We start from the raw sequence: 27,017 nt of genomic DNA, 5'->3' as shown, positions 1-27,017 counted from the left end.
GTAATAAGCTTTGAAATTGGGACATGTATACCCAGAGACCCACTGTTCTTACAGTTAACCAGCCTCTGCTATCTCCTAAAGGAAATAGTGAATTAATGTGTGAACCTTACATAACATTTTTTAGAATGACTTTGTTTGAAATATCAAAACAACCCCTTCCCCCAAATAAAACTTCTAGTACTGAAGTTTCACCTTTTTTTACAGCATCTCTTTCAGTCTAATCATGATATGTAGAATACAGTTACTGGTGGTGCTAGATTCACCTGTGCTGTTTTATGTACACAATTCTAACAACTTTGTATTCCATGTGAGAGTGAAGTTCTGACTTGGTCTAGGGCATGACTCAATTCTGGTGCCTCATCAGAACATGAAGATCCCAGGTAAGTGCTCAAAATATAACTTGGATATGGTAACACACATGGATCACAAAAAAGATATAAGAAATTCTCATTTTATGAAAGAGATACATTCTTCAAGGCCTTACATATTGTAAATATCACACAATTAAGCCATTTGCCATATATATCAGTCAGGGTTATACTGGAGTGACATAACTAGTATGATATATATATATATATTTATTAAGAAATATATTACAAAGAATTGCCTTACACTATTATAGGGGATTGCTTGGTAGGTCTGAAATTGTAGGGGTAGTTCAACAGGCTGGAAACTCCTGGGTAGGAGCAGATGATGCAGTCCACAGAAAGAATTTCTTGTTTCTCAGGGAAATCTCAGTTTTACTTCTAAGGCCTTTGCTTTCTAGGACCTTTATGTGAAGTTTGTTCAGATTATAAAGGATACTTTTACTTGAAGTCAGCTGATTGTGAATACTAATCACAACTACAAAATACCTTCACAGCAACATGTAGATAAGTATTTGATTGAATAAATGGGTTCTATAACATAGCCAAGTTGACATATAAAACTAACCATCATGCCATAGGATTGATAAAGCCTGCAGATATTTTTGTTTACCAACTAAACTAACACAACTCAGTGCAGTTATTCAAGGTATAATTCATTCAGCTTGCCAGCTTTGAAAATATGCAGTTCTTCATTTCATTTTTTAAAAGTTGGGGTTTTTAATATTTTATATTCTCTATATAAAACTTTATTACTACTATTTTCATATCACACTATAAGATTATATAATTAAAACGCACAGTACAAGCAATTCTTTCATCAGGTATCATTTAACATTATTGAATGTTTAGGAGCTATGACTTTATCTGATTTAGTTATGGGGAGGCTCTGACAGTTTTAGGCCTTTGTAAAAAGAGTATCTATCTCAGGTGTCTACCTCTGTCTCTTTCAATCTCTCTCTCTTCAACCATCCTCTTTCAATATCCTAGTCCAGTTCCCATCCACCTCCCTTGAGTATCTACATTCCTTCATGTAGGAGGAGACATTTCCTTCCTTCCATTTCTTCTTGGATCTTGCAAGCTTCAGTATCTCAGGCTTCACCAGACTTTGGAGACTATAGAGGGAGACGTGAGGTCTTGTCAAGGAGCAATGGGAACATACCAAATCTGATTCAGTTTTCCCCAAAGAACATGGTGCCTTGATTTCCTCACTATTTCCCTAAAAAGAATGTACACTACTCCCAGATTAGCATTAATTTTGTTCAGTGACAACACATCCTCTCTCAAATGTAATTTTTGCCCCTCCACCCCACCCCACATAATCATTAAGGAGACTTTGACTTCCTCCAAAATCTGGCTTGCAAGCCTCTTGACATTAGCTGGCATTATCTTAGTCATCAAGGACAAAGTATGCCAACTCCAAATCTCTCTCTTAATAAAATTAGAGGGTGGGAGTATGTAGGTAGGTCTAAATTCATGCTAACAGTAGACCCTTAATAAATGTCTATTGAACTAAATGACTTTCCTTTATGTGGTTGGGGAATTGTGGATGGTCTTTGGGGACGAAATTTCCATATTGTGACAATACAAGATTTAATTCCTGCAAATAAATTAATTTACATATTTCCAAATAGAAATTTCATACTTCCTAATGGAAATAATCTCGGACGGAAGAAACGCATAATTGGTACTGAAACTAAAATCATTATTATTTGTAATGCAATATCAGTATAGCAAGTATTTCAGGGTTCTCTTCGCATCAATCGATGCAGACAGAATATTGTTGTGTGAAACGGCACCCATTTCGTCTTTTTTAAAAGGCAGTGGAGAGCATCAGCCTTTCATAGGAAAAGGTCGATGAGATTCCTCAGAGACTGGGCCCGCAAGCCCCGCCCAATATACATGAGCGGCGGCGCTCAGCCAGGTTCAGGTGAGAAGTAGCGAACCACATTTCCCAGCAGGCCCTGCAGGTCTCCAGCGCCTGCGCCCTGGCAGCGTAGGCAGCGCCGCGGAACTCGCGCGCTACCCAGGCACTGGGTCTTCTCTTGCCCTGGGCATGGAGGGGGTCCCGGTGGTGGCGACAGGCTGCGCGGGCGCTGCCACAACCGAGGGAGCAGCAGCCGTGCTGCCCCCGCCTGCGGTCTCCCCGCCTGCCCTCACCCCAGCGCCCGCAGCAGGTGAGGCGGCTCTCCAGCCTTTGCCTGAGGCGGGGGCTCCCGGCTGCTCAGGCTCCCGGCCCCCTGAGCTGGAACCGGAGCGCAGCCTGGGCCGCTTGAGGGCCCGCTTCGAGGACGAGGACGAGGAGTTGGAAGAGGATGAGGAGCTGGAGGAGGACGAAGAGGAGGAGGAGGAGGAGGAGGAGATGAGCCACTTCTCGCTGAGGCTGGAGGGGGGCCGGCCGGACTCGGAGGACGAGGAGGAGGTATTTCTGCCCAGCAGCCGAGGGGCCTCCTGGCCGGGACGGAGCCGGCCCTCCTCGCTGAGGCCCGGCCGGCCTCGCCCGCCGCCGCAGCCCTGGCACTTGAGCCGACCCCCAGCCCTCCGCACCCTGCCTGCCTAGGCATGCGGCGCGGACAGGCTTTCTGCCCCGGCTGATTCCCTGCCGACCCATTTTGTGAGGTTCCTGCAGATCGCAGGCTCTCCGGGCCCGACTCACTCCTTCTGTAAATAGTTATTGAAGCTCCTGCGTGCCGGGCAGATAGGCGCCGAGGGTACTGAGCTCCTACCTTTTAGGAGCTTGCAGTTAGTTAACGGGGAAAACAGTCCATTTCTACTGGGTGTTCAGAGGATGGTAGACCCTTCCCACCTAGTCAGTCGCTAATTGGGAAGTTTTTGTTTTGTTTTTATGTGGTAGCGCATACTTCATCAAGCTAGGTAATACGCCTAGCCAGTCAGAATTAATACATTAAACACCACTATCTGGAAAGTTAACCCATTTTGTAATTCATAAAATAAGATGCCCCTCATCTAGCAATATACAGTATATACAAAAGAATGAGATCTTTCTGAAACATTAGTTTATATTGTGTTAGTGTAACTTTCAGAAGTATTTTAACATTTCCTTGTTGTAAAATAAGTTACAGATTGTTTACAGTGAAATTTTAGGATTATGGTTTAAGAATCTGAGCAGGCAAGGACTTGTGTTTTTAAACTATTTCCATTCCATTTGCAGCGCCTGATTAATCTCTCTGAGCTGACTCCATACATCTTGTGTTCCATTTGCAAAGGTTACTTAATAGATGCAACTACCATTACAGAATGCCTTCATACTTGTAAGCATATAGTTCACATTTCAGAATAATATATTCAATTTTTGAAATGTCTTGTAAGCATCCTAACTTAAGCATTTTCTTTCTCAACAGTTTGTAAAAGCTGCATTGTAAGACATTTTTACTACAGCAACAGATGTCCAAAATGCAACATAGTAGTACATCAGACACAACCTCTTTATAACATAAGGTAAGAGGACTATATAAGGAGAAGGTATATCTTAAGTATACTTTTTGTGAAAGCTTCAAGTTGTATGGTTGGGAGAAAATTCTTGACCTGTCTTAAAATTAGAAGAAAGGGAACTACATATTCTTTGAAGAAATACATATAGAGCACTTACTGTGTACCAGGCACTGTGGTATCTGCTGGGGACTTAAAAAAAAAAAAAAGGCATAGGCTTCTTTTCCTGAGTATTTTAATTGTATAACTCAAGTTAATGAGGCTTGTCATTTTCTGTATATTTAGAGTTCTATTTTTTAAAAATAATACCTGAAACAACTGGCCTCTTTTGAAAAGCCTGTCATAGGGCATTGTGGCTTATTAATCACATTTTCAGTTCATGGTTACTTTCCTAAAGGAAGAAAAATACTAAAAGTGGATTGCTTTCATTCATTCAGCAAAAACTATTATGTTTTTACTACCTTCATAGCAGAATGCTTTGCAGATGATACACAGAAGTTCAAAATACAATCTCTGCCCATAAACTCATTCTCATCAAGGGAGTAATACCATTACACGTGGAACAGTTTAGCAAACTGTTCAAGAATCTATGGTTACTTTTAAGTACATGTAATTACTTGAGCTTCTCTCAGGTGAGAACCATGAGTGCTACCTAAAAGTAACTCACCTCTGAGAAAGGAGATATTCTCCTAAGAGAAAACATTTAACTTAGAAAGAGCATCATTCACTCTGTACCAAAATGCGTTTTTCTGAATTCTGAGGTGTTCTCCATCCTTTCCTTTTATTAGGTTGGACCGACAGTTACAAGACATAGTGTACAAATTAGTGATCAATCTAGAGGAAAGTAAGTTAATTTTATTACATAGTTTTGAATCCCAGAATCTCTGCTGACTCTACTAGTTACATTTTAAGTGTAATTTAGTCTGTGTTTTATCATTTTTTAGGAGAAAAAAAGCAAATGCATGATTTCTATAAAGAAAGAGGTCTAGAAGTACCTAAACCTGGTAAGTTTGGGTGTATACCATAATGTATTTATAGATTAAAGAATACTGACTTAATAAAATTTACTCCTTTTGAGATTCTTTTGGTGATAGCTGGTTATTTTATGATCAGAGAGAGATTTTAAAGATAATGATGTAGTGTAATCCCATTTAATTATTTTTAAGAAGAGAGTACAGACTCAGGAACTAGACTCTTGAGTTTGATCCTACCTTTGCCACTTCATTAGCTGTATGACTGGCAAATTACTTCAATGACTTAGTTTCCTCATCTATAAAATAAGGATAATGATAACACTTAATGACATTTTTGTAAAGATAAACTGAATAATACAAAGCACTAAAAACAGTGCCTGGAACATAGTAACTGCTCAAACAGTCGTTTTTATGGTGATGGTAATCTCACGGTATGGAGGTTAGCTTTGGGTTTAGATTCTCGTTCTTCCCCTGACTGCATGGGTGACCTTAGGCAAATTGCCTAATCTCACTGAACTGTAATCTCAGTTTCTTTACAGTTCAAAAAAAAAAAGCAGTACCTATGTCATGGGATTAGTTTAAATGAAATGGTGCAGGTAAAGTGCTGAGCATGAGCCCTGAGCCCTGGCATATAGTAATGTTTGTTAAGGGTTATCTGCAGTGTTGCTGTTAGGATGAGCTCTCTGTGGCCCTGATAAACCATACTTGTTTGCCTTCCATGGTGGACTAGTCCACAGGCTTGCCTCTAATGTCACTGGCTTTGACAAATCAGCTGATGTTATTGAAGAAAGGGAGAGTGAGGCTTTACAATCTTTTAAATAGTTGGTACAGTTATAATATCTGTGTAATTATTTTTCAGAGATCTCAATTTATGAAATTTTTATTCTAACTCAACTTTTTTGTTTGGCTCTCAAGTAGCTGTTCCACAGCCAGTCCCTTCAAGCAAAGGAAGATCTAAGAAAGTTTTAGAATCAGTGTTTCGTATTCCACCTGAACTTGATATGTCTTTATTACTGGAGTTCATTGGGTGAGTAACCTAAACATCTACCTCTTGACCTTAAAATAAAGAATTCCTTAACTTCCAGCAGTTACAAAATCGTCCTGAACTCAGATAAAATCAAGTTTTTTTCCTATCCTTTGAAAAATTATGGAATTTCTAAGACTTAGAAAAAGGTCTAAAGAATAGTATAATAAATAACCACTTGTATCTTCATCATCTGGCTTAAGAAATAAACCATGCTAATATAGGGCAGAAACCTCTTGGCTACTTCTTCCTGTTCACTCTCCCTTCCCTTTGAGGTTAATAACCACACTCTTAAAAGTAATAATTGTCATTCCCATGCATTTTAAGAATATGTTACTACATATGTATTTATTCCTAAGCAATATGTAGAATTGTTTTTGTCCATTAGAAACTTAAAGTTGGTATCATACTACAAATGTTTTCCAACTTGTTTTTTTTAACTCAGCATTGTGTGACTCATCCATGTTGAAATGTGTAGCTCTAGCTCATTCATTTTCACCATTGCCTGGTATTCCTTTAAAATAGATATACCATAATTTATGTTTTCTTATAATGTTGAACATTTAGTTTCCAGTTCCTTTGCTATTATAAACAATGTTCCTTTAAACAGTTTTGTACATAATTCCTTACCTATATGCAAGACAGTTCTCTAAGAGTGCAGATTTGCAAGTCTTAGGATATGTTTATCTTCAACTTCACTTGTATTTTGCCAAATTATTTTCCAAAATAGTTGGATATCATTTGAATTCATGTAAAATGCTTCTTCCAAACTGTATGTAACATGTGGTGCACTCTGTTATACAGCAGCATTGAAACAGACTCTCATGATGGCAGAGTGTATCAGTAAATACTTACATAGTTACCAGAATAAACTATAATGCCATTTTTGGAAAATCTAGATTTTCTGTTTATGTCATTTATTAGACTATTTTACTTCTCAGTCACTTCTTCCTTATAATTTTATGTTGCCTGTGTCATTTGTTTAGTATCTAGCTTGTGCTGTGTTGTATTTATTTTTATGTATCTGTCCTGGGTTCTCAAATATTAAGGACCCAAAAGAGGTGAGAGGACTTTTTTATGCCTCTATAAAGCCCACGCAATGGTGGATGATGCTAGTGAAATGAAGATTTCTCTGGAGTAATAAGAAGAAACCATGTAATACCAAACTTTAAATCAGCAATTTGTTATTAAAAACAATGTTTTCCAACCTAACTATCCAAAAGGGGATTGGTTAAATAATGGTGTATAGCAAATGAATATGTGCTAGTATAATAACATGTGCTAATGTGGAACAATCTCCAAAGTGTCTCAAGTGAAAAGAGCAGGATGCAGAAGAGAATATATAGCATATGCCCATTTATGTTTTTTTAAAAAGAGGGTAATAGAAAATATGTGTATATACTTATGTGTTTTATGTGCATGGACCATTTCTGAAAGGACATATAGGAAAATGTTAATGACAGTTGCCTTTGGAAGGGGCACTGGAGTCTGTGAGTCTAGGTTGGTGAAAGTCTTGCTTCTCATTGTATTTGAATTTTTACCATATAACTTGATATATAATAAGTTTGGTTAATTAAAACTTGAAAATTGAGAATAATTTTATTTCTAAAATTTATTTTGGGGAAATGTAACATTTTCCACAAATGCCCAATAGGAACTGACAATAAGTTTTTTTATACTTTTTTTGAAAAGTGGCATGGATGCACTTTGAGAAGTGGCAGTAATGCAAAGATGGCATATATGTGATGGGTGTGCCACCATTACCTCTGCCCACAGCAGAAATCAATAATTAATCATGGCAAGCTTTCCTAATGAGTGAGACTTGACTACAGTGCTCAAGGCAGTCATTACCACTTACCAATGTTGTTGTATTAATAACATAAACCTTACTGTAGAAAAAAAGAGCCTCCCCCCTTGGAATAAGGAAATCTAAATTTAAGTCCTAGCCCCTGTGTTATCTAGCTTTGTAAACTTGAATGAATTGCTTTTTGTTTATTCATTAGATGTTAGTCCCTGCTGTGTACCAGCAGAACACTCTGCTAGCTGCCAGGAATATAGTTTGAATAAGTCAGCCATGGCTCTTCCTCTTATGGAACTTTTAGTTTTAACTTCTCAGAGCTTTAGCTTCTCTATCTGTAAAACAAGAGAATTGTACCTTACATGTTGATGATTATGATGGGTGGTCTGTCTTACCTCATAATATAGTCCTTTATCTGTTTTCAAATGGTTAAGGGGTAGAAAACTTCAAGTGGCAAAGAGTCCTTTTGAAATCCCTAGTTCCCAGAGTTAAATCCCCACATTTTTAGTACATGGAAAAGCTTTATGTTACCACAAAATTTAGGCAACTGAGGGTAACCCATAGGAAGCTCTTTCATGGCAGGACAAGTGGCAGATGAGGTTTAACCTGATGCAAGTGTAAAGGCAAATTTGGTCGAGCTGGTGGTGATCCTGTGTGGTTGCAGGAGCAAAAAAAACTGAGGTAGTTTCAGCCTGCAGACTGTAATTTTTTAACCATTGGAATATGAAATTAAATTCCCTCCTCCCCCAAATTGGGTATGATGCTGTGTGATGTTAAGATAGTCTTATATTTCTCCTTTTTATTCTTCATTTCTGATGTGTAAAGTAGAAGATTGTGAAAAGAAAGAGCCTCAGACAGGCAGTATAATGTGTATAGAAAGAGCACAGGTTTTGGAGAGTCTAACTCAAGGTACGTAACCCTTGGGATATAGCTTAATTTCTCTGATCATCAGTTTCCATATTTCTAAATTGGGGATTATAATAGCAATTCACAGGATTGTTGTCAGTCAACATAATGGTAATCCTAACATGTCTACGCTATTTCAACATGTGAATATTGAAATAATGCAGGGTCATTCAAAAATAAAGGTTAAAGTAGTCCATGGTGCTGTAATATGTACAGCATCTGCCTAATAAAGAAAATGGACTCTCATGAGATAAGTGTGATATGGCAAAATCTAATGCAGTCTTAAACTCAGTGGTGTTTAGTAAACCAGGGAGGTGATATCCCACTCTATGCTGCGTTAATCCAACTAGAATATTATGTTCAGCTCTGGGTTACTACCTTTTAAAAGAGATGTTGGTAAACAGATATAACCAGAATAGTAAATGTTTGGAAAACTATGTCATGTGTGGTAGAAGAAGAAAAAAAAGTATTAAGTCTGAAAAAGACAAAATAGTCATAAGCCCCTCAAGTTCATTTCAAATCTTTGGAGGCTTATCACATTAAAGAAAGATTAGGTCTAATTCATACGAGTGCCAAAAGGCAAAACTAGGACCAATGGGTGTAAATTACAGGGAGAAACATAATCAGTGCAATTAAGCAATTTCTAACAAAGTTGCTCACAAGTAAAATGAACTGACTTGTCAGTTAAGAAGCTCTATCTCTTTAGGTATTGAGGCAGATGCCAAATGCCCCATACATCATGGATTCATTAATGATAATTCTTGTAATGAATAGGATATTTTATAACTCTAAGATTATGTTATATTTATATATAATATGTATATATGAATTTGTATTTTATATTTGTTAATTACTAAATTATATAAAACATTCATAACATATGTTATATCTTAATGTATTTTACTATTACATTTATATTATAAGAACACTTGCAGGTGATACAATTGTGATCTTGCCTGTTCACAATGTGATAGGGAAGAAAGAACATAGGCCTTTGATGCTGAGTACACCTAAGTTTGAATCCCAGCTTTATCCCTTATTGGCTCTGTGCCCTTAAGCAAGTTATTAAACTCTGAGCTTAATTTTGTTCATTTGTAGAATGGGAATACTAATACCTGACTTGCAGGGCTTTTGTGAGAACTAAATGAAAAACCTATAATATGTGAAGACCTAATATAATACCTGGTGTATAGTAGATGCTCAGCAAAAGTTAGTGCCCCATGTCACCTCATGATATAAAATTGATTTAATCAAGACATGTCCCTGCACTTCTAGACAAAAGGCAAACTGAGTAAATTATGTTCAGGTGATTGCTACAAATAAAACAGCAGGAACTATAGTAGACTTCTTGTAAGAAATCTGTCTTATAAAGGTTACTATAGAGAAAAATTACATTAAGTATGATAGAAAAAATAAAAAAGTTTTACTTTAAGCTGGAAAATGTTAGAATCCTACATGGGGGGAAATCTAAATTCTAAGAATACACTTTTAACTCCTGGAAGTAAGTATACTAAGTAGTATAAAATACTGGGTAAAACTGCCTTTGCCTTACCACTAGGTGGCAGAAATGATAATTTACATTTGTTTATTTCATTAAGGATAGGTGGCCTTGTTTTAAAATTACATTAATTTTCCTCAAATATTTATATTTGTGTTATTTTTCTATTATATGACTAAACATACAGTTTAAAACATTTTATTGATTAATTTTGCTTTATTTTTTCAGTGCTAATGAAGGTACAGGACATTTTAAGGTATTTTATTTTTCATTTACTTCGCAAGAGGATCTTATAGGACACAAATAAGAGTCAGATTAAAGTTGTTGAAATATGAAGTACATTAATAATATTCTCATAATAGGCTTATGAGAAAAGAGTTATTAAGTAAGAATTTGCTATTAATTCAGAACAGTGCTCTAAAGAAAAATGGGTGAGTAATTTTTAAAACTCTAAAACCAAATGCTATGTTAATTTGGTGATGAAATATTTCAAAGCATTTTTTGCATAGTTGGTGTTTATAATTAAATATGAGCTTAAAATTTTATTTGCATGTAACATTTCTGGCTCACAAATGTTACTTAAATTATTTACTGAACTTGAGAGGTAAGAATGAACTTTGTAACATACTTAAGTTCAAAGTTCTCTCGGGTTTGAGACATTAAATTTTCAGTTCTAACTGATGATACAGATGTTAATTTGCAGGTTTTATGTCTGTGAGAGGTGATGAATGTATTGTTTCAGATACAAATGATCCTATTTTGTATTTTGTGACTACTTTTACTTTGCTAAAACAGTCTTTTATACTTAAAATAACAAATCAGCAATCTTATTTTTCTTTTAATTCTATATAATGGAGTTCAAGTTACATCTTTTGATATTATAGCTTAGTATTCTCTACTACTTAAAAAACTGTATTTAAACCTTATATTTGAGTTCAAATAAATGTGTCTGACTAGGATGATGCCTGGTTGTTAAACTATGTAGGCCTGTGGCATGAAAATCATAAACCCTGTTTGGTATATTCAATTTAAAAGTTAGTAATATAGTCCTGAAAATTTTTCCCAGGAGTCATTTTTTTAACTTTTAGTTATGAAAAATTTTAAACATACTGAGAAGTAGACAGAATAAAACCTCCAGGTATCTGTCACCCAGTTTTACCAATTAACTAATGTCCAGTTTAATTTCTTCTATACCTCCATCCACTTACTTTCTAATATTATTCTGAAACAAATCCCCAGCATTTTGCCACTTCATCTGTAAATATTTCAGTATTCTTAAAAGATAAGTCTCTATTAATGATTGTGTATCATACCAAAAAAAAGAAAAATGTCAGTGTCATAAGAGGTAAAAATAAAGTGGCAGAACTATTACAGATTAAAGGAGACTACAGAAACATGATAACAAAATGCAATGTGTAATCCATTAGATCCTGAATTGAGATAAGAATAACTTGTAAAGTACATTATTAGGACAACTGTAGAAGTTTGGATTTGGGCCTATTTAGATAATTGCATTGTGGTAATGTTAAATTTCCTGATAATTATATTGTAGTTATATAAGAGAATCCTTTATTCTGAGAAGTTAACTGCTGATAGGTTTAGGTAAAATATCTCAATGTCTGCAAATAAATCTCAAGTGATGCAAGAGAAAATATATATACACATATGTACACACACATATATATTGGAAGAGAAGACAAACGTAGCAATATATTAACAGTTGATATAACAATTTATGAAAGGCTGTGGGTCTTTATTGTACTGTTCTTAGAATCTCATTGTAAATTTGTCATTTTTTTTTTCAAGAGGTTGAGGGTGGTAAATGAAAAAAATTTAAAGTTTCTTACTATCAAATACATAGTTGGTGTTTGGACGTTTAATTGTCTTAATTGTAGTGGTCTTTTTTTTTTTTTTAACACTTTTAAGTCAGAATCCAAATAAAGTTCACACATTGTGATTGGTTGACAGGTGTTTAAATCTGTACGTTTTCCATTTCTTTTTTCTTGCAATTCATTGTTGATGGTACTGAGTCATTTTTTCTATGTTTCCTATGGATTGGGTTTTGATGCATCTCTGTGGAAAATTTAACATGTTTTTCTCTGTCTTATCCGTAAACTGGTAGTTAAGTCTGAGTGCTGATCAGGCATGCTTGATTTGGGGATAGTGAGAATACTTCATAGGTGGTGGTGTTTTTGTCCATCTGGAGGCACGTAATGTCTGATTGCCTCTTTATGTTAGCAGCCATTGGTGCTAAGCCTGTTAATAGGGTTTGGAAAATGATGCTGTCATTCCTTCTTTTATTAGTTGAAGTCATTCTGTAAAGAGAAATTTCCCTTTGTCTGTTTGGTTGGCCAGAGGTATAGTTCATATAGGAAAGACAGGTTAAGTGCCTGGTTCTTTCCCTTTACTTACCATGTTCAAAATAGTGAGTTGGTTCATTAATATTCTCCAGTCATGGCCGATTAGGTATTGCTTTTTTTTGTTTTTACTTTAAATATATTTGTGCTTTAAACCCATTTCAGTTATTAGCCTTATTGATGTTCATATTGTCCTGTCATAGATACTATAGTCTGTGATAGCTTCCTTGCTGTCTGATATGACAAGATGTTCCATATTCAACTTGTACATCTTTTGTTGTAGACATGGAATCATTCAATTCTATAAGGCATCCTAGTTCCTTTGGTATTTCAAAGTCATTGTCTGATTGCTAGAGATTCACCTTGCTACTGGGTTGGTAACTGTTTCTAGGCTTTTTTAGTTGACAGAGGTAGGAATTTTTCAAGGTAAAATATAATTAGGAGTTGATATCTTTTTTTTTGGTATCATTAATCTACAATTACATGAGTTGATATCTTTTTAAAAGACATTTTTAGTGGTATATATTATTTAAAGACAGTAAATAACCCAGTGTCTTTTAAATCTCCCTACAGATCTTAAACTAGCTTATTATTTCAACTTATCAAATTGTCCTTTTGTGTTACAGTTAGCAGGGAAGATTGCCATGGTTAATTTCAAATAAGTATAATTCAGTGGAATTTTTTTCCATTTATTTGTGGATGGTAGGAGGCTATTAGGTGTAGAGGAAAAATAAGGAGTTGACCCTTTACATGGGAACTGGTTTTTTAGCTTTAAGCAAAAAAAAACCCAAAAAACAGATTGTCTTCTAAAAGGGCTAGGTCTGAATTATATGGGGGAAAATCCTGTTAACTTGTGATCCTGAGATATGAAAACTAAGGTTAACCACATGAGAACCCTAGCTTTTAAAGCCAATTTTCTTCTTTCAAATATGAGCAGATCTCATAGTTCTGTTCTGGGTCATTGTATTAAAAAGTACAGCAGTATTGATAACTTTAGCTAAATTGGATTAATTTTAACAAACACATGGGGTGAGATGCTCACCAGGAATTTGGAAATGAGGGAGATTGGACTGTCCTCTTCTGGTATACTTGGAGCCTACTATTAAAGTGGTAAGACCAGGAAATTGACCTTCAGTAATGCACTGATTGCCAGGCAGGCAGCTAGATAGACAGTCCAGAAGAGCAGATCCAGAATAGCAGTTTCTCAAGGCACTTGATGGGATTTCTCTTGTTAATAGGTACTGCTGCTTACAAAGAGTTCCCTTCATGGGACTCAACTGGGGCACTGCTATAGCCCCTTAGAGAGACTGGTTTAGGATAATGAGATTATTCCTATACCTGCCTTAAAGGACGGTGGAACTGCCGTTTTTGTCTAGATTATTTATGTCCATGATGATAATTAGGCCCTCTGTAAGAGTTAAATTCCTTCACAGAAATAGCCAAATGATCACAATATACCAGTAATAACTTTAAGTGCTTACTGTGTGCCAGGAATTGTTCATAGTTACATATATTAACCCACTTTCCTCATGATAATTCTTTGAGGTAAATGCTATTATTATCTCCATCTTACAAATGGAGACATTTGTAATGTCTGATACAGAAAGGTTCAAGGACTTGCCCAAAGACTTGCGGCTGGAAAATGGCAGAACAAAGGTTTAAACCCGGGCAGTCTGTCTATGGAATACCTGCATGTAACACCTATGCCATCTGCTACACTATAGTAATAAAGGATAGATCTTTTATCAGGAAAGGTCTTGAGAAACCAAACTACAGATAAGAAAGCTGAGCCCTGTTATATGAGAAAAATCTGTGCCTAACCTGCCCGGGTCTTCTTGGTAGCCATTCTGGGTGCCCTCTCTGTAACACTAGAAATATAATATGCAAATTTTCCTAAAAAGTGCTCTCTTTGTTTTGATTATCTCAGCTTTTCATTTGCATCAGATAGCAGTATCCTTAAAATTGCCTCAGAGAGGAAAGTGGTTGGGTGGTAAGCGTTAGTTTCTACTTTAAAACTCTGTGGTCTCTGCACCTATTACCTCAGACCATTGGATCAGAGGCTAGCCACATATGTCTAAATGTTAATCTTTTTATTTTCCACTTAAGAAAGAAAACTGTTTATTATGGGAAATTTCAAACACATACCAAAGTAGATAGAATAGTGAAATGAACAGCCATGTACACATCACTCAACTTCAATAATTGTAAACTTAAGGCAAATCTCATTTCTTCTACACCTTTACCACTTCTCTTTTGATACAATTTTGAAGCAAATCCCAGAGTATGTATTATTCAATCTATAAATAATTCAGTTTGTTTCTAAAAGGACTTCTTATAAACATAATACTATAATTTAAAAAATTAACAAGAATTCCTTAATCAAATATCCATATACGATTTAAGTTTCCAAGATTGTCTTAATGACAATTGTTTTATAGATTTGTTTAAATCAGGACCCAAATAAAATCTATACATTGTAATTGATTGAGATGTATCTTATTTGTTTATAGACCTTAAATCTTTTTGAAGTCTAGGAGTTCCTCCTTCTTGTTCTTTTTTCTTGCAGTTTGTTTGAAGAAACCAGTTGTGTTAGACATTTAATCTTGGATAGTCTTTATCTGTCAATAAATTTTACTCTTATGTTTTATTTTTGATGAGGTATTAAACTAGTAAACCTTTCCATTAAAAAAATTGTTGACATACTTTTCAGAGAGGGGAAGCTAAGAAATTCTTCTATTAACTCAAATTTTACAGTTATTTTTCTTTCATAAATCTGTTGAATCATCTGCTATAAAATTTGTTTTTAAGGTTCATACATTTTGTATATATATTTAATATGAAAATGTTTATTTATTTATCTGTTTATTTATTTTTGTAGCCATTGGAAAAGAAATTTGTCCGAGTTTCAGGAGAAGCAACTATTGGGCATGTAGAAAAATTCCTCAGAAGAAAAATGGGTCTTGATCCTGCTTGCCAGGTAGAGTACATGTATGTAAAAAGACAGGTGAAGTTGTGAAATTACCTTTAGCCTATTGAAGAATGAACCATCTCTAGGATTTCAAGCTGTGGCTTTTGTTTTATGATAGTAGGTGTTATAATTGTTAATTGAATATTGATACACTGATTCTCATCCTCAGCTTTAATCACATTTGACTTACTGTCTGCTCCTTGCTGCCACTGATGATTATCTGTAGATGTCAGAGAAAAACTGAGGATATAAGAACTATAGAAGAGCTGCTGGGGTCTCAGTTCCAGCTCTTTCCTTTCTGTTAGTAAAGCAAAAGATTACTTGTAATCTATCCAGTCCTCTTCAGAGGACATCCTTGCATTTATCAGTTCCTCAAGTATAACAAGCTAGCTCCAGACATCTAGAAGGGTGAACTTTCTATCTAATATAGACCCTATTAGTTTTTTAAGGATTGAGAAAGATCTCCCATTGTAGCTATTTAATATTTTCCTGTTATAAGATAGAAACCTCAAACCTCATCTATTGTTGAATATAAAGTGTAAATATACTCCTGGTTCTAGTAATATGAACTACTGAAAATGTACATTTATACAGTTTTGTTGCTTTTTTATTAGTCAAATTTAAGAGCTTTTTCTTATTCTCCATTTATAAAATTTCAGAATAATTTTTATCTAAATACCTATTTGCTGTTGATTGTTGACAAATACTTAAAGCTAGCTGAAATTTTGCTAATGTTTTTAGTACCATTGTTAAATATACAGTTGACCCTTGATCAAAGTGGGGGGTTAGTAATTCTGACTCCATAGCAGTCAAAAATTCACATGTAACTTTCGACTACCCAAAAAGTTAAGTACTAATAGCTTACTGTTGACCAAAAGCCTTACTGATAAAATAAATAGTTGATTAGCACATATTTTGTATGTTATGTGTATTATATACTGTATACTGTACTCTTCAAATAAAATAAGCTATAGAAAAAAAATGTTTTTTTCAAATTGTCACAAATCTCAAAAAAATTTTCCAATATATTTATTGAAAATGTTCTCATGTAAGTGGACCTACATAGTTCAAACCTGTGTTCAAGGGTCAACTGTATATTAAATCCAATGAAATGTGACTTCTCTTACTGAGTTTGACATATGCTGGCTATATCTTAATGGCAACTGAAAACTGGAAGTGACTAATTTATCATCTTGTAGCCGTAGCATACCTGACTGTATTCTTAGTCTTTGTTAGAAATTAGGTAGGTGCTTAGAGACTTCTGTACAAAGATTATGAGTGATCCCATAACAGTCTATTATTTCTGAAACCAGAAGTCAGAAAATTGGGTATCACTAAGTGGCACCCAGGAGAGCCTGCTTTCTCTAGGATATAGATTACTTCCTCTGTGACCAGATATAGATCAAAGCACAATTCGCATTTGTGAGTTTCACATCTGGTGTTCTAAGAATTTGGTTGCCAAAGCTCTGAATTGGTTTTAGTGTGTAAAAATGTGAGTTTATTTTTTCTCATATCATAGAATTTCAGGCTTTTAGAATTTTGAAATCAAAATGATATAAAATTTGGTTCACCTCACCCCCCCTGTTTTGAGAGAAATCTTCTGCATCCGTGGATGTTTTATTGCCCTTGTCTAGCTTGGATTAACACATAGTCTACAGGCACACACCTGATCATCTACATTTGCTCTCTTACAACACTAAACTAAGTTTTCTACCTTTATCTTGCATCTACCTACCACTTCAGCATTTTATTTAAAATAATAATAATAATAATAATAAAGGGAGAAATGTGGGATCCACATATAAATCAAGTATAAAAATCAAACGAATATTCATATTTGACCTGATTGTTTGTAGTTCATAATGCGTGATCAAAACCGAAAATTTCTGTGATGACTGCCCTTGTACTGTTCACCATGTAAGAACTTATTCACTATGTAAGAATTTGTTCACCATGTAAAAAAAAAAAAAAAAAAAATTTGATTCAGCCTTTAATTTTCTGTCAGCTGTTGTCTCTCTAGGTAAATACTCCTTTCTGTTCAGGTTCTGTATAGCTGATAACATTCGTAAGTTACTATTTCACCAAAATGTTAAGTAATTGAACAGAGAATTATCAAATATGCAGATCCATTAATTTGTGACTAAAATTGTTTAAGCTTTCTAAATCCAAGAGCAAAAACAAGAATACAAACAAAACATTGAGCTAGTTAACCATTGTCCAAATAAAATCCTTGGTGTACCCAGTCACTTGAGCCTGCTATGCTGACTTTTAAACCAGTTAGTCCCAGGTAGGAAATGTGTGTTTTGTTTACAGATATTTGACCTTCATATATGGTTATTTACTAGCAGGAATGAATGATTACTAGGAGACTGTTAAATGATAAACTTACCTTTGAAGTTATTTGTGGCAGATCAAAATGAAAAAGCAAGACAGTTCTGAAAGATAAAAAAATACAGATCATATGTTCTTTAAAGAGATTTAAGTTAATTTAGAATCAGAAGTCAATAATTACCTGAATAGATTTCTTTCACATAAAGATCCCGGTGCCTCTGGATTACCACAGTTGATTTAGTGGTATTTTGAACTCACTGATATCTTACTATATTTTGTGTTATAGTTACTCTTGCGTATCTTCATTGTACATTTTTTTTTATCTTTGGAGCTTATTTTGCCTTTATGAAATGAGATTTAGAAAGTATACATCACATTGATCACTAAAAATTCTTCATAAAAGATGTGATATTAGATTTTGTTGTTAAGCCTGTCATAACTAATTCCATGTAAAAGATAGGTTCTTTTTTAATTATTATTTATTTAGTATATGACCTTAGCCCTACTATTAAATTGTTTCCAAATCAGCTTTTGAAGAGATTCTAATGTATTATATGGTATATCCCTACCATTCATTTATTATCTACTGATACAAATTGAACATCTGTGTACTTGGCCTTAGGAGTACAAAGATGAGACAGACAATTCATGCTGTCAGGGGACTCAAAGAGTTGTGGGGGAAAGATATACAAGTAAACAACTGAATGACAATAGGACATGATAAGTACAACAAGAGCACAAGAGTGGATGATTTAACTCAGAAGGGGTCAAAAAAATGGATTTGTAGAATGGATAGGAATTTGCCAGACAACGGAAAAAACTTCCTATTAAAGAAAAGAATATGTATGAACACAGTATGTATGTGTCACTGATTCATTCTGTTAAAAATTCTATCTTAGAAGCTATAGTGTGATCTTGCTTTTAAAAAGGTAAAAGAATTTTTCCTCCCTTCTTAAAATGACCCTCTCATTCTGATTTCTGCTCTAAAGTTCAGAAATATTATAGTTATCTTTCTATTTAAGACTTGATACTCGAGGGCAGAAAGATTATGCAAGAAAGAGTTAATAAAGCAGACCTAAGGCTACCATCTTTAGAAAGGCCTGCTTATAAGGTTGGCTGCTGCCTGAGATACAGGAATGTGGCTTGCAAAAAGTTACCTATGTGAATATGAAAAGTTCCCTAACTGATAAGAATGTTTCACTGCACCTAAATTGAACAAACAATGGATATACGATGAATATCTGTTTTTCTTCTGGGAGTCTGGAATTCGGTAGGTCGTAGGCAGAGAATGACAGCATAACTAGTCCTCAATAAAAACCTTAAACTCTAAGCTTCAGTGGGCTTCCCTGGACAGAAATATTGCACAAGTTGGTTGTAGTTCCATTGGTAGAGGAAGTGGTACTCTGGGTATATCTCCTAGACTGGGAGGGGAGAGCATAGGAAGCCTGTGTATAGGTTTCTCTAGATTCCCCCTGTCTTTTTTTTCTCTTACTGATTTGGCTATGTGTCCTTGCTGTGTTGCTATAATAAATCATAGCTGTGATCATTCTGAGTTCTCTGGGTCCTTCTAGCAAATTACCAAATATGTGGGTCATATTTGGGGGCCCTCAGAGATGTGGCTGTTTGAATGAAGTAATTTATGAAATATTTACAGTCAATAAGTAACTTTTAAAAATCAGCATGTAAAATCAGAAGCAATTTAATTGTTTATCAGAAATATATATATAAATTATAATACATCCATACAGTGGAACACAATGCAGCTATTAACGAGAAAGCTATATACTCCAAAAGATATCCATGTTATATTAAGGTTTTGCATGTAAAAAAAGCAAGAATTGTAGGACAATATATGTGGCATAATCCCAGTTTTATAAAAACAAAAACAAAACCCTAAATGCACACATAGCACCTAGCACCAAACTGTTAGCAACTGGCCAACCTCTGGGGGTTAAGATTAAGTTGAAAAGAAAAATATACTAATCAAACATAAATGTATATCTTATGGTGAAGCCCACCAAGAGTGGTGGTCTCTGGATTGTTGAATACTTTAATAAAAACATAACAGGTGTTCACATTCTTTAATTTTTCGTGGATCTAAAATTCTGTGCACATGATCTGCTATCATTGCTTTCAGGTCATTTTGCAAACAAGTTGCTCTGTCAGTTTTAAAACTAGAAGGGTAAAACACAAAAGTTGTTACTAATCAGAGATTATGCATTATGAGATAGCACAAAGGTTGACAAACTGTATAACCCATGGGCCAAATCTAGCCTCCATCTGTTTTTATAAATAAAGTTTTACTAGAGCACAGCCATACTGTGGCTGCTTTCATGCTATAATAGCAGAATTGAGTAGATGTGACAAAGATCCTATGGCTCACAAAGCCTAAAATATTTATCATCTAGCCCTCTACAGAGAAAGTTTGCCAACTCCTGATAAGCACTTAGGCTTTGGAGAGAGAATGGGGGACAGACCTGAGCTCAGATCTGGACCTTGCTACTTATTAGCTTTGTAACTTAAGGAATGCTTAATATCTTCACTTCTTAGTATCCCTGTGTGTAAAACAGGAGTTAAAATACCTAGTTCACAGGAATATGAAGATAAGCTGAACATACGTCAAATACATAGTATAATACAGAGTGTACATAGTGGCTGCTCAGTTAAATACAACTGCTTTTACTACTGCTCCCCAATCATACTGAAGTAAAACCTTCATTTAACATGTTGGCAGTATATAGATAGGACTTTTATTTTTTATTTATTTTATTTAGTTTTTTTCTTGGTTTGGCTGCTGACCTTGAGAGCCTTTTTTTTTTAAAGATATCATTGATATACAATCTTATGAAGGTTTCACATGAGTAACATTGTGGTTATTACATTCATCCATATTATCAATTCCCCCACACACACCCCATTGCAGTTACTGTCCGTCAGCATATTAAGATGCTATAGAGTCACTACTTGTCTTCTCTGTACTATACTGCCTTCCCCGTGACCCCCCTACCTTATGTATGCTAATCATAATGCCCTTTAATCCCCTTCTCCCTCCCTCCCTATACCCTTCCCTTTGGTAACCTCTCATCCCTTCTTGGAGTCTGTGAGTCTGCTGCTGTTTTGTTCCTTCAGTTTTTTTTTGTTGTTGTTGTCTTTTTTTGTTATCATTAATCTACAATTACATGAGCAACATTATGGTTACTAGATTCCTCCCATCATCAAGTCCCCACCACATACCCCATTACAGTCACTGTCCATCAGTGTAGTAAGATGCTATAGAATCACTACTTGTCTTCTCTGTGTTGTACTGCCTTCCCTGTGCCCCCCCACATTATGTCTCGTAATCATAGTGCCCTTTTTTCCCCCTTATCCCTCCCTTCCCACCCACCTTCCTTAGTCCCTTTCCCTTTGGTAACTGTTAGTCCATTCTTGGGTTCTGTGAGTCTGCTGTTGTTTTGTTCCTTCGATTTTTTTTTCTTTGTTCTTATGCTTCACATATGAGTGAAATCATTTGGTATTTGTCTCTCTCCGCCTAATTTCACTGAGCATAATACCCTCTAGCTCCATCCATGTTGTTGCAAATGGTAGGATTTGTTTTCTTCTTATGGCTGAATAATATTTCATTGTGTATATGTACCACATCTTCTTTATCCATTCATCTACTGATGGAACACTTAGGTTGCTTCCATTTCTTGGCTATTGTAAATAGTGCTGCGATAAACATAGGGGTGCATCTGTATTTTTCAAACTGGGCTGCTGCATTCTTAGGGTAAATTCCTAGGAGTGGAATACCTGGGTCAAATGTTATTTCTATTTTGAGTTTTTTAAGGAACCTCTATACTACTTTCCACAATGGTTGAACTAATTTACATTCCCACCAGCAGTGTAGGAGGGTTCCCCTTTCTCCACATCCTCACCAACATTTGTTGTTGTCTTTTGGATGTTGGCCATCCTAACTGGTGTGAGGTGATATCTCATTGTGGTTTTAATTTGCATTTCCCTGATAATTAGCAATGTGGAGCATCTTTTCATGTGCCTGTTGGCCATCTGAATTTCTTCTTTGGAGAAGTGTCTATTCATATCCTCTGCCCATTAAAAAAAATTTTTTTATTAAGGTATGATTAATATACACTCTTATGAAGGTTTCACATGAAAAAACAATGTGTTTACTACATTCACCCACATTATCAAGTCCCCACCCATACCCCAATGCAGTCACTGTCCATCAGTGCAGCAAGTTGCCAGAGATCTACTATGTCCTTTCTCTGTGATACAGTGTTCCACCCATGATCCCCTACACCATGTGTACTAAACATAATACCCGTCAGTCCCCTTCTCCTTCCCTCCCCACCCGCCCTCCCACACCCCTCCCCTTTGGTAGCCACTAGTTCATTCTTGGAGTCTCAGTCTGCTGCCATTTTGTTCCTTCAGTTTTGCTTCATTGTTATACTCCACGAATGAGGGAAATCATTTGCCCATTTTTAAATAGAGTTATTTGCTTTTTGGGTGTTGAGGTGTGTGAGTTCTTTATGTATTCTGGATGTTAACTAACCCCTTATTGGATATGTCATTTACAAAGATATTCTCCCATATTATAGGATGCCTTTTTGTTCTGCTGATGGTGTCCTTTGCTGTACAGAAGCTTTTTAGTTTGATATAGTCCCATTTGTTCATTATTGCTTTGGTTACCCTTGCCCAAGGAGATGCATTCACAAAAAAGTTGCTCATGTTTATATTCAAGAGATTTTTGCCTCTTTTCTTCTAAGAGTTTTATGGTTTCATGACTTACATTCAGATCTTTGATCCATTTCGAGTTTACTTTTGTGTATGGGGTTAGACAGTAATTCAGTTTCATTCTCTTACATGTAGCTGTCCAGTTTTGCCTCCACCAGTTGTTGAAGAGGCTGTCCATGGCTCCTAGATAGGACTTTTAAAATAAACAGAATTTGAGGGTAAGAAATCTGTGTAGGAGGTGATTTCAGTAGTTTAGGTCCAGGGACAACAGTCGAAATGATATGAACTTAGGAGAGCTGTGATGAAAGGGCGACAGGACTTGGCAGTGGATTGCATGTGAGAGGAAGGGAGAGGAGAAATAGCAGTCAGGTGATGTTCTGGTTTAGAGGACAAGGAGAAATTTCATTCCATAAATTAAATAGGGATGTTAGGAGATAGAGCCAATTAAGTAATAGATATTAATAAAATAAGACCTGATCCCATTTTAAGTCAGTGGGAAAGGAACATTCAGTGAAAGACAGAGAGATTAAAGATTTGCATTTCTATAGTAAACTGGAATCTTATTACAATATAATATATAACTATAAAACAATATCCTTCTTTCTAGAGCATTCTGTATAAAAGTAGATTTATCTTAGAGCTTTGATATTACTAAAGGGCTGAAAAGACCTTGTGAAGACTGTTCCATCCATAAAATAGTTCACTTAATGTGTACTTTACATCAGTGTTAGACTTTCCATTGTTGGAAAATGAGGGAGTCGTTATAAGAGAATTATTCAAATAACTAAGGATTGCCTTTTTAAGCATTGTATACCCTTTTAATCATTTTATCATGGAACTATTTTTTTTTAATGTGCCTTCCTGTGTCTTCTTATGCTGAGCATATTAAATGTAATTTAACTTTTTCTCAGAGATTCAAGGAAATAATTTTGATTATCAGCTATGCTGGGCTATTGTCTTGCTACATCCTCTTGTGCTCTTTCTATTTTACTCTATTTACTTTAGTAAAATTTTTTTAATCTTTCTTGAGAGTGTTGAATCAGTCTAAGAATAGCAAGGTCTAGTCTGGAAATAGTTATCTTGACTTTTCATAATTTTTTCAAATGGTTTTTTGAAGCAGAAACGCAGTCTGATTTGATCCTCTTTTCTGCCCACAGGTAGATATCATCTGTGGCGATCACTTGTTGGAGCGGTATCAAACTCTGAGGGAAATACGGCGTGTAATAGGTGATGCAGCAATGCAGGTAGCTCTTAGATATTATCATCCTTATGTCTGTTAGCAAGTTATTTAATGAAAGAAAAAGGTTCCATGTTATCAATTAAGTTTTAATAAACATTCTACAGTGTTCTTAAAATTACCAGACTAAAAATAATAAAGCTAATATTTATTGAATGTTTACTGTGCATCAGGCACTTTTCTAAGTGGTTTACAATAAATTGTTCTTTTATTCCTCATAATTCTATGAGCTAGATATTCTTTTATCCCCCATTTTAAAGATAAGGAAATTGAGGTACAGAAAGGCCATGTAATTGGCCCACAGTAAGCCAATAGGTGAGCCAGGGCTCACAGCTCAGGCAGATTAATTTTAGAGGCCTAGCTCTTTTTTTCTCTGTCCAATACTGTAGGAGAGCTTTGAAGACTACCGGACAAATATATCTACAAGGGCATTTCTGTAAGGAAAATTTGCAGCTATTCATTAGGCTTTAGAGCTTCACATACCATTTCCTGGTCAGTTGGTAAGATGCACCATGATAACTATTTTGATGTTTTAATTCATCTGTAATGTGAATGGGAATATAATGTGAAATCTCCTTGTCAGGGTAAATGAAAAGCAAGATAGGATTTACAGTTTTAATGAAGAGAAAAGCAAGATACACATATTCTAGCATACCACTGAACCTAGAGTGGTAAATTGTTTTAGGAGCTGAATAGCTTGGAGTACTAATAAAGATTTGATGAGCAGCTTTCAGCTAAACAAATTTTTGTTTAGTTTGTTAAAAATGTAATTCTTTGTTTTGGTAAAATTGCCTGTGCTCAGTGAACAACTACTTAAAATAAGATGCAGACTATTATAAGAATTATCTTCTTAGTGCAGATTATACAATTCCTTAGACGAAGCAGAATGAACACAAACACATTTATGTGCATACACATGTGTTTTATTGACATAATTGACATTGATGAAAAGCTGGAACACTACTGTCACCGCCATAAATTAGTTTTCTTGTTTTTTTTATTAGCAGTTTTATTGAGATACGATTAACATACTGTACATTTGAAGTATACAATTCAATGGTTTTTAGTATATTTACAGAGTTGTGAAACTAATATCACAATCAATTTTAGAACATATTTATCACCCCAAAAAGAAACTCCATACCTATTAGTCCTCATTCCTCATATAACTCCACTCCCCCAGCCTTTGTCAGCCAATATATTTTCTGTCTCTGTGGATTTATCTATTCAGTACATTTCATATAAATGGAGTCACACATAAGTGGTCCTTTGTGACTGGCTTCTTTTACTTACAATGGTTTTAAGGTTCATCCATTTTGTAATATGTATCAGTACTCTATTCCTTTTTGTGGTGAATAACATTCCATTATATGGATATGCAATACTACATTTTCTTTAACTATTCATCAGTTGATGGATATTTGGGTTGTTTACATTTTTTGGCTAATATGAATGGTGCTGCTGTGAATATTCATCTATGAGTTTTTGTGTGGACATGTTTTTATGTCTGTTTGGTATATACCTAGGAGTGGAATTGATGAGTCATACAATACCCCTATGTTTAACCTTTTAAAGTACTGCCAGACTGTTTCCAAAGCAACTTCACCATTTTATATTCCAATGAGTGTGTAAGGGTTCCAATTTCTCTACATCCTCACCAGTATCTCTTATCTTCTTGATTATAGTCATCTTTTTGGGTGTGTAGTGGTAACATTGTGGTTTTGATTTCATTTCCCTGATTACTGATCATGTTGAACAACTTTTCATGTGTTTATTGGCTGTTTGTATATCTTGGGAGAAATTTCTATTCAGATCCTTTGCCCACTTTTAAAAATTGGGGTTTCTGTGTTTTTATGATTGAATTACAAGAGTCCTTCATATATTTTAAGTACTAGTCCCTTATTAGATATATGATTTGTGAAAATCTCCCATTCATTGGGTTCTTTTCACTTTCTTCATGATGATCTTTGAAGCACAAAAGCTTTTAATTTTAATAAAGTCCAATTTATCTCTTTTTCCTTTTGTTCCCTGTGCTTTTGGTGTCATATCTAAGAAACCACTGCCTAATCCAAGTTCATTAAATTTTTGTAATTTTGCTAATAAAACTTGTATGTAAGTGAGTATTGGAAGGATGTTCCAGTGCTAATTGTTCTTTACTACAATATTATAGGTTGTAGTTACCTTTCAGTTATAGGCACACTTATGTGATAACAATCAATTTGTCAGAGTAGCAAAAATAATTAGCAATAAAGTGATTAAAGACCATCATTTTTTTAAATGGCTATCTATTAATTTGTATTTCATATGATTTAAAAAGGAGAAGACTTAATCATCTTTCTTTTTAAGAGTAACTGTTTTTTCCATTTAACAACAGTTCTATTTCCAAAAAGAACATAACAAAGCATGAAATGTAATTATTTTTACAGTACAGCCCACATAGTGATAGAATGAGATGATATTAGGATTTAGTGAAAAAATTCTTCAAGCAATTTGTGTTGGAAAGTGAACAGAAAAAGGAAAATCTATTTATCAACATGCAGGTTAATTGAGGAACAACAAATATATGATATGCAATTGCTTATAACTAGGAGAAGGACAACATTAATAATAACTAACATTTCTTATATGTCACATACTGTATTCGAAGTGCAAAATGACATGTGTTACTTTGTGTAAGCCTCACAACAACCTTAAAAGATAAGAACAGTTATCCCCTTTTTCTTTTTTTAAATACTATTTTAAAATAATTTAAGACTTAGAGAAAAGTTACAAAAATAATACTGAGAGCTCTATGTAGGTATCATCCAGCATCCTTTAAAATTAACATCTTGCATAACTATGATACGCTCAACAAAAAATTAACATTGCTACAGTATTATTAACAAAACTGCTAACATTTGGATTTTGTCCGTTTTCCTATGTTGTCCTTTGTCTGTCTCAGGATCCAAATCCAGATTCCATGTTGTGTTTAGTAATCATGTCTCCTTGTCTTTTCCCAATCCTCTGATCCCTCCTTGTTTTTCATGACTTTGATGACTGGACAGTTATTTTACAGACTATTCCTCAGTTTGAGTTTGTTAGATGTGTTCTCATGGCTAGAATGAAATTATGTGTTTTGGGCAAGAATGCCATAGAAGTAATGTGTCCCCATAGTATCATATCAAGAGGTACATGGGGTCAGTATGTATTAATATTGGTAGCTTTTCCTCTTTGTAATTAATATCTTGGGGGGAGATACTTTGAAACTATGCAGATATCCTGTTTCTCCTCAAACTTTGCCTTTTTATTTTAACATCCATTTGTGACATTCTGTAGAAACCTGCATAAAGAGGTTAAGTAACTTGCCCAAGGTCACTTGGTGAATTAGTGGTAGAATTC

General features: G+C 35.0%; 2 protein-coding genes across 3 annotated transcripts in view; both read left to right on the top strand.

The window, feature by feature from the left end:
- Positions 1-27,017, top strand: part of ATP5MK (ATP synthase membrane subunit k) — an 81,052-nt gene that overhangs the window by 43,604 nt on the left and 10,431 nt on the right. The window lies entirely within an intron of this gene.
- The window catches only part of PCGF6 (polycomb group ring finger 6), a 28,160-nt gene continuing 3,471 nt past the window's right edge, over positions 2,329-27,017 (top strand). The window contains exons 1-9 of one of the 2 annotated variants that reach the window (XM_057506273.1): positions 2,329-2,787; positions 3,538-3,637; positions 3,728-3,824; positions 4,604-4,659; positions 4,760-4,819; positions 5,705-5,816; positions 10,244-10,271; positions 15,251-15,349; positions 23,560-23,646. In XM_057506273.1, the coding sequence (XP_057362256.1) occupies positions 2,422-2,787; positions 3,538-3,637; positions 3,728-3,824; positions 4,604-4,659; positions 4,760-4,819; positions 5,705-5,816; positions 10,244-10,271; positions 15,251-15,349; positions 23,560-23,646 (1,005 nt within the window). In that variant the 5' untranslated portion in view covers positions 2,329-2,421. The remainder of the gene's footprint in view (positions 2,788-3,537; positions 3,638-3,727; positions 3,825-4,603; positions 4,660-4,759; positions 4,820-5,704; positions 5,817-10,243; positions 10,272-15,250; positions 15,350-23,559; positions 23,647-27,017) is intronic. The other variant, XM_036898762.2, reaches the window with a different exon arrangement.

The sequence above is a fragment of the Manis pentadactyla genome, chromosome 8 (genome assembly GCF_030020395.1).
Source record: "Manis pentadactyla isolate mManPen7 chromosome 8, mManPen7.hap1, whole genome shotgun sequence".
In the NCBI taxonomy this organism is placed as follows: Eukaryota; Metazoa; Chordata; class Mammalia; order Pholidota; family Manidae; genus Manis; species Manis pentadactyla.
Note: the sequence above shows the minus strand (reverse complement) of the source record. Positions and strands in the feature narration are given on the sequence as shown.